This window comes from Apodemus sylvaticus, chromosome 2, assembly GCF_947179515.1.
Source record: "Apodemus sylvaticus chromosome 2, mApoSyl1.1, whole genome shotgun sequence".
Taxonomy (NCBI): Eukaryota; Metazoa; Chordata; class Mammalia; order Rodentia; family Muridae; genus Apodemus; species Apodemus sylvaticus.
In genome coordinates, this window is record NC_067473.1 from 113309991 (window position 1) to 113317847 (window position 7857).

Here is a 7857-nt window from a genome sequence, read left to right on the forward strand (position 1 = left end):
CTGAGATGAACCCACTTCAAGTTAAAGAACATGTCTTAGTTTGTGTCTTCACTGAAACTTTTTCGGTGTAGTCTCTGGCATATTCTAGATTGGAAAGGAAGAGTAGTAACTCTGCTATTAGAAACCCTTCCCCCCAAGGGCCAAAGTGAAATGGGCTCTTTCCTTCTTAACGCCCCCCAAGAGAACTTGGAATCTTCAGTTGGGATCATCCTTGAAACAAGCCAAAGACTGAAGATGTCTGTCCTTGTTGCAGAAAAGAGACTGGCTGCTGTTGGCCAAAGGGGAGCCTCTGATGCCCAGACACAACCAGAATTCCCCTGCCTGCAGCTTCTATGTGATCACTCCTTCTCACTCTCTCACAATGCTGGTGAAGCTGGTGGCCACGAGGGAGTTGATGCTGCCTGGTTTCTTCCCCCTGCTCTCTGAGGACCCACCTGAAGACAGTCTGAAGACCATAGAGGCAAGTAGAGCCCATGCGTCTCAGTGTTCAGTGGTTGTAGAGGGACACCGTCACTGTGACTTTGCTCATAAAAGAAAGCATTTAGTCAGGGACTTGGTTACAATGGGTGGGAAACTCGGCGACACACGTGGCACTGGAGCAGTAGCTGAGAGCTACAGCCTGATCTTCAGGCAGCTGGCAGAAGGACACTGGGCCTGATGTGATTTGAGTCTACAGTGGCCCATCTCATTTAAACCTCTACACCATGCGACCATAGAATGGAGCTTGAGAAAGGGGTGAGGGAGAAAAGTAGGGCCACGGGAGTGTGGGGGGCGGAGATGGGGTATGTTCTGGCCAACAGAGCTAAAAGCAAGATAGAAAATGAAGTATAAAGAAGTCGGTGGTCTGATGAAGGCATCGCGGTAATAATGAACTAAGAGGCAAGCCTGGTTTGAGAGAAATAAAGTTTGTTAAGAGAGAAACGGGCCCTGACATGGGCAAATAATTGGGAATTAGTATCATCTGTCTTAGGGATGATCCCACAATTGCACACACTCACATAATCATATGCACAGATGCATGTGCATATACTCCTGAGATCTGATTTAAATGAATGCCAACAAACAGCTAGCTACGAAGAAAACGGGGCCAGAGTCCCTGGAGGGAAAGCTGACAGCAGGCAGGGGAGGAAGTTCAACCAGGCCGTCCAGGTGCAGGTGGTCAGTGGGTTGGTTTAGTTTGCTCTGGAGTGCTCCTCTCGAAAGAGCGTGACCCTCCTCTCCTCTGCAGTTCTGCCTTGAGGAAACCAAGAGGTTGCACAGAAGAGAGGAGTCCATTAGGGAGGAAGGCATCGGAGGAGGCAGTGGGAGTCAGAGGAACAAAGAAACGGAGTGGGTGGATTTTCCTGTCTCCAAGTGTTCAATACGGTGCTCTGTGCATGTGCGAAGCCTCTAGACAGGTGGCAGCATGTCTGTGACTCCACCTGAGCACACTGTGTGCCGCGTGTGTCACACTGTGTGCCGTGTCACACTGTGCTCCTCTAATACGTGTGCATGCCTGTGCGGTGGGCCTCTGCTGGGGAAAAGGAATGAAAGAAGTCTGAAACCCAGAGGCAGAGAAGCCACCAGGCAGGGGGCAGCCTTCTCCAGCCCCCTTTCCGTCTTCCCCGCTTCTCCATCCTTGTTCTCCTCACTGTCTAGATTTGGTCTTTCCTTCCCCTGGGCCCTCCAGGTTGGGGTGGGAGAGGAGGAGGCTCTGGATGGAGAAGCCACACTCGCTGGCCTGGCCGGCTGAGGAGCAGACAGGACAGAGCCGGGGATTGTGCCTGGTGCTTGGCAGCCACGGGAATGCAGGGAGGCGGGCAGATACGCCAGGGCCTCCTCAGCCAGTCTCACTTCAGGGCCAGTGGTTCCTGGCACAGGATGCTGTGGCCGGAAAACCTAACTACTCAGGAATGCTATGTTCAAATGTCCTCCTTCTGTGCCTGCCTCACCTCAGGCTGGGAACTCCCTGTTCTTGTCTTGAGGACTGGAGCACCCCACCACCACCATATAGCACACTCACCCTCGGCCCTCTGGGCCCTCTCTGGGGAGTTCTGGTTTTTCTCAGAACCCAGTGACACTTCCTGGGGCTAGTATTAGGGGGTTCAGAGGCTCTGATCACCAGGAGCTCCACCTACTTCTGTCCCCTTTGCCTGACACAAGCACTGGTGTTCTCCTGGGACAGAACACCAGTAGGACTCATCTGTCTCAGCCCCAACAGCTCCTGGCGTCCTCACCCTCTTCCAGCCTCTCACACACTCAGGGCTCTATGTGGCATCTCGTGTTCGGTGACCTTGAGTTCTCTGAATAAAGTCCCTCCTTTCCTCCCCAGAGCGCACTAGACAGCCTGGAGCTGAGGCTCACCTACAACCCTCTGCAAGTTGGGAGCCACCTGTACTCACATCTGAGCAGCATCCACGCCAAGCCTCAGGGGCGGCTCCACACAAGCTGGGCAAGCCGGGTCCTTAGAAAGGTACCTCTCTCTTGTCCCCACCTTCCCTTTAGCCTCCCATGCCCTTTGTGCCTTGAGTCCAAGGGAGCCCTTCATATCCACGCCCCAACAGCCTGGGGCCCAAGAAAGCAGCCCACTCCCCACACCCCACAAGCAGAGGGGGAAGCCAAGCTGAGGTAGGAGAAAGAAGCTGCTGAGGCAATCTCCTGCAGCAGCCCTGAGGTGGAGAGGGTTGGTTGGTTTTAGTTTTAGTTTTGGATCTGGTTCTATTTTTGTTTTTCTGAGACCGGTCTCATAGTATAGCAGTGTAGCCCAAACTGATCAGGAGTTTGCTATTTACCTCCTTCAGCCTCCTGATTGTGTGTGTGTGTGTGGGGGGGGGGGTGTGTTAGGGGATGGATATGGCTCACACCATCATGCCCTGCAGCTTAGGTATTCTAACTATGGGGTTTATAACTCTTAGTCATCTACCTAATCCAGCTGTCTTGTTAAGCAAATAGGCCACACTGGAAGTACAACCACAATCCTCTCCTTGAAAGAAAGGGCTGACTGGGAGGTGGGACTAGAACCGCCTGAGGGAAGGGAAAGGATTGTAATTTGCTGGGTTTTCTAGTAAACTCAGATAGCAGCAGCATGCAAAGCCTCACTCTGAGTACAGATGAGGCAACAGGGCCTTGCCCCCCAACACCCCACCCCACCCCTGACCTGGGCTAGTAACCTTGGAATGGGGCTCTGTAACTTGGGGAGGATTGCTGTAAATTCGAGGCCGACTTGGGTTATGGCAAGACCTGTCAAAAAAGAAGGAAGAGCAAGAGAGATCCATCGGAAGGGCAACTGAAGTGTCTCTGTGCGTGCGACCTGTGCTCTGTTGCACTAAGCTTCCCCTTGGCCCTGTGCATTCTCCTGGTCTCTCTGTACCTGAATGCATTTTCATCTCAGTTAAAACCGCAGGACATTTCTAAACTCCAGAGGTAGAAGCGATGACCAGATGCACAGGTGCAGGGTCCAGCATGAGGGCTTGGTAGGCCAGGAGGCAGAGAGAGGACACTGGTCAGGGAGATGATACGGTAAAGGATGCCCTGGGTCTTCAGGGTGTCGCTCCAGAAATGAGATTTGGGAAAGAATTAGGACCAGAGTCGAGCAGGGAGTGGGGACAGGAACTGTCTGGTCTTCATAGAAACCCCTGGTTGTTCTTTGCAGGGGGGTCAGCGGCAGACCAACCGGGCTGGAGCCGCAGTGGTTCCCCTCCTAGTGGCTCCTGTCCCGGGGAGAGCTCAGAAGATGCCAGCAGCCAGCAGAGCATCCTCAGCAACCTTCCTGCCTTCTGATTCGGATGAGGAGGAGGAGAAGGAGGAGGAAGAGGAGGAGGAAGACGACGACGACGATGACCCTTCTCAGACCTAAGTCCCCAGTGCCAGCACACAGCCATACTACACTGCCCGGGATGGCTGCCTGCTCAGCCTGCGCCTGTGCGTGAGCTCAGGCTAAGAAACAGCCTCTTCCTCCTCTGACATTGCCCAATGGGGGAGGGGGCACTGAAAGCAACACACCCGGGCCTGTCTTTTGTCCAGCACGGACTCTCTTTTGGATCATTTGATAGTATTTACACAAATAACTAAATGCCCAGTAAGCCTTCTCCATTGTTCTGAGCATTCCTAGGCCAGAATTTCTTCCTGCAGCTCTGTGTAAGAAGGTGGATGAGCTCAACTTATCCTTGGGAAACTACAACTCAAGAATAAACTCAGGAACAAAGAGGAGGTTTGCACAGCTCAAGTAAAAACAAGCCGTGAGAGCTGGAACCCTGGTCCAGAGGGGTACCCTTCCCAGGCCACCCTCAGCAGCGGCAGCTTCAGACACAGACGCTGAGTACTCCAGAGCTCCCCTCAGCACTGGGGCCTGTGAGCAAGCTATGTGTCTGCATGCAGAGGGCGGGGTCACCCAGCAGAGGAGAGTGGGTAGTGAGAGAGAACCCCACCCCTTGCTAGTCTCCTCTCCCACACCTGCCTACCCTCCTGCCAGCTCCCTTGAACTACAGAAAAATAGCTGCCTGCCGTTTGTAAAGTGCTTTAGGTTACACTCAGTGCTTGTAAGTCTATCTGTTCCATGCAAGCGATCTTTTGAAGCAGAACCAAATTCTCACACTTGCTGTGAGGACCGCAGAGGAGTGTAAGGTAACAACTGACCCAGGGTCACCGAGTCACAGACCAGCCCTGGTGAGGCTATGGCCACCCGGGGTTCTGAATCACCGCACTGCAGGCTTCCCTCATGGGGGCCCTTCATCCTTCCATGGTCCCCAACGTATTTCTGGTTCTTCCCTTGAACCTCCCAACACACACACACACAACCTCCCAGCACATGCTGCCATGGTATCTAGTCATACGCAGAGACCTTTTCAACCCAAGCTGGCTTTAATGAGATTTGTCTTATAAATTAAAATGTATCTTGCAAAGATCAATACAATAGTAAGGACCCATACTGGCCTCCCCAAAGTGGATCCTTCCATAGGCTTAGTCTGTCAGCTAGCCACTCCTTAGCACTGCACAGCTGGGCCCTCCCCAGGGCCTAGCCTCAGCCTTGTTTGTTCTACTCCCAGGACTGGTCATCCTGACTCCTCTGGTCCCAGGCCCCTCCCACCCTCTGGCTTTTTTTTTCAGTGCCACCACACCAGGGACCTTCCATCAGCAACTGTCTCAGGTGGAACCCTCTGACTTGACCCCTGCCCTGTCATTCCCTACTCTAGTGAGTCCACAGTCCCAACCCCCTGAGCTCCCACTTTTCTGGACCTGGCTGTACAGAGCTGTATCTGAGCTGAGGCCTTTGCTGCCACTGCCACCTGTGGTACCAGATTCAGGGAGGATCAAGCCCTGTGGCTTGGGGGCGGGGGCAGGCTTTGAGCCCCGAGGAGGTGGCACGGCATAGTCATCGGTGGCAGGGTTGTAAGGGAGCTCGTAGCCCTCTTCCTTCAGCCGAGCCTGGCACCACCATGCATCCTTCGGCTCCTGAGGCAGATCGTAAAGGCCCCGGGGAGGGGCGGGGGCCAGGCCCTCAGGTTCATCATAGATTGGGTCGTCTTTGGAGTCTGTCAGCTTGGTTTTCTGCAACTGCTGCTGCACGTGCCCATACAAATCCCAATAGAGAGGTTTCTTCGAATGCACCCCTTCCCCTGCCCCAGCAGGGGTGCTGCCCAGGGGGTCTGAATAGAGAGAGTCCTGAGAAGGGCCTGGAGGAATTCGCAAGGAGTCTAAAGGCTCCGCATATAGGGCTGGCGGGCTGCCCAAGGGGTCCTGGGGAACAGGAGGGGGAACTACCTTCCCCTCGGTCTCCCCTTCATGGGAGTCAGTTCTGATGATATCTTGTCCCTGTCCCACCTTTCCTTGGGCTTTCTGCTTCTGGATGGCAGCCTCAACTGCCTGAAAGATGTCATTTCCCTGAGAAGTCTGGAAGGTGAAGGTCCCAGGGCCAGATGGGCAGCGGCGACCAGCTTCAAAAGAGAACATTACCTGAGGGTGTGGAGGGAAACACGTTAGGAGTGTCATAAGAAGTGAGTCACAGGCCTGACTAAGTGTATCTACACAGGAATTGTCACCTACAGCTACTCAACTGGGTAGCCCTCCCTGACAGTCATCCTCCAGAACAGCCCCGTGCACCTTGTCCCGGCCATAACGTCGCAACAGAGTGTAGGGCCAGAAAAGGAGTGGCTCCAGGATTTGACTCTGCGCGCCCAAAGTCAGGAGGGTCAGCTTCTCAGCCTCCACCCTCAGTATGTAGGAGCCTTGCAAGCCGCAGCGTTCAGAAGCCTCGGTCTTCTGGGAGGTTACCCAGAACTGGGATCCTGGAAGAGCACAGAGAAAGGAGAGGGAGCGCTGGGGCAAGTTAAGGACTCGGTAGACTCCAATCACTAGCTCCCCCAAGAGCACCTCTTCACCCCACTCCATTCCTGCCAAACATCTACCTTCCCAGGTGGGGCTGTACAGCGAATTCTCCAACATCTCCAGGGCAGAAAACTTAGGTGGGTTCTCCGTCTGCGCCAAAGCCCAGCCGCCTTTCTGCAGAAAAGGGAACGTCGAGGACCATATATATAATTTTCTTGGGTCTAGGGTAGGTGCAAGAAGTCCAGTGCCGCTATAGCTCCATCCTCGCAGTGCCCCTTAGGCCCAGAGACTCCCACCCCCAGTCACTCACCGGAAAGGCGGTTCTGCATAAAGTCTGCACCCAGGCGGTGCTGGATGCGGCATCTGCAGCCAGCAGGTGCGAGCGCTGCGCGGTGTCCAGGCGGAAGGCAGTGGCGCCGGGCTCAGGGGGACTCTCCACAGGCACAGGCACCACGCTCACACATTCAGCCAGGCGTATCATCTTGCAGTCTAGACGGCGAGAGCCGCCTCGACCCCCTCCAGAGCTCGACCCCTTGTGATCAAAGAATTCCAGCCGCGCCACGCCGTGAGGGCTGGCTGGGTAAAGCACAGCCCAAGTTTTCCTCCACCTCTGGGAAAGAACGAGAAAGACTCGGGAGTGAGCGGTAGCACGAGCCCCACAAGGAAGAAGAGACCCACATAAGCCGATCTGAGTCTGGGGCTTCCCAGGCTAGGCTACTTTCCCAAACATAATGCTATCCCAACTCCGCACCAAGGAGGGCACAATCCGAGACTTTTAAGGGAGCATCTTGGGGCTCTACAATTGCCCACGCTCCGTTCCGACCTTCTTCCGGCCCCTTCCCTCTTTCTGGATTCTTTCACCCACTTCTAGTCCAGAGGGGTTTCGCCATCCCTCACGCCACAAACAAACTACCTTGGTCCCGAAGCGCTGACTCTGCAGAAAAAGCGGACCCTCCATCACAGCCCCGTCCATGGCCCAGGCGATTCCTTCCGCGCTTCCTGAACCCCGAGGGCTGGGGGCGGGGCGGGGCGGGGCTGCAGGGTGCCGGAGGCGTGCCCGCCCCTCCCGGGCCCCTGCGGCTGTGATGGGGGGGCGGGCGGAGGGGCTGGAGGAAAACGAGCCTTCAGGAAGAACTCAGGGAGAGCTGACCAAAGCCTTTATCTTACCGCACACATAGTGGTACCACTCAGGGAAACTTTGATCACTCACTAGGGGCCCCAGTGCCTGGGGGTGGAAGCTGAGAGTGACAACACATGTTTAACGTGACATCAGAGTGAAGGCCGTGACATCACCTGCAGGCACCTCGAGGGCGCCATAATGACCAAGGGGGGCCCTCGGGACATTAGTTTTCTTTGTGGGACCTGATCCCATGGGCCAGCCCTGGAATCGGACTGAACTGTTGATACTCTGTCTAGTTGGGGATGTGGAGGAACGGCTATGTGCTGGAAAGCTTCCTGCTGTTCCGAAACAGTTTGCAAGTCAAGCATCCTGAACGTGGTTGCGGGGCCTCCAACCTGCGGGAAAAGAAAGCTTCATTGAGCGGGGAGGAGTAG

General features: G+C 55.0%; 2 protein-coding genes across 2 annotated transcripts in view; one reads left to right on the forward strand and one right to left on the reverse strand.

Moving 5' to 3' along the window:
- The window catches only part of M1ap (meiosis 1 associated protein), a 75939-nt gene extending 71753 nt beyond the window's left edge, over positions 1-4186 (forward strand). The window contains exons 7-9 of the mRNA XM_052174054.1: positions 254-460; positions 2312-2452; positions 3632-4186. Coding sequence (XP_052030014.1) covers positions 254-460; positions 2312-2452; positions 3632-3835 — 552 coding nt within the window. The 3' untranslated portion in view covers positions 3836-4186. The remainder of the gene's footprint in view (positions 1-253; positions 461-2311; positions 2453-3631) is intronic.
- A 632-nt stretch (positions 4187-4818) lies between these two features.
- On the reverse strand, positions 4819-7336 carry Dok1 (docking protein 1). Its single transcript, XM_052174053.1, has 5 exons — positions 7217-7336; positions 6614-6913; positions 6384-6477; positions 6079-6263; positions 4819-5931 (listed from the first exon to the last, which is right to left on the reverse strand). The coding sequence occupies exons 1-5, from the start codon at positions 7274-7276 to the stop codon at positions 5122-5124; spliced, it is 1449 nt and encodes a 482-aa protein (XP_052030013.1). The 5' UTR covers positions 7277-7336; the 3' UTR covers positions 4819-5121.
- Between the last annotated feature and the right edge of the window lie 521 nt (positions 7337-7857).

Excerpts from the sequence above, each read along its gene's own strand:
- Dok1 (XM_052174053.1), bottom strand. The coding sequence starts at position 7,276 with ATGGACGGGGCTGTGATGGAGGGTCCGCTTTTTCTGCAGAGTCAGCGC. Across the intron at positions 6,264-6,383 it reads GTACAGCCCCACCTGGGAAG|GATCCCAGTTCTGGGTAACC; the intron begins GTAGATGTTTGG and ends GTGCTCTTCCAG. Across the intron at positions 5,932-6,078 it reads GACGTTATGGCCGGGACAAG|GTAATGTTCTCTTTTGAAGC; the intron begins GTGCACGGGGCT and ends CCACACCCTCAG.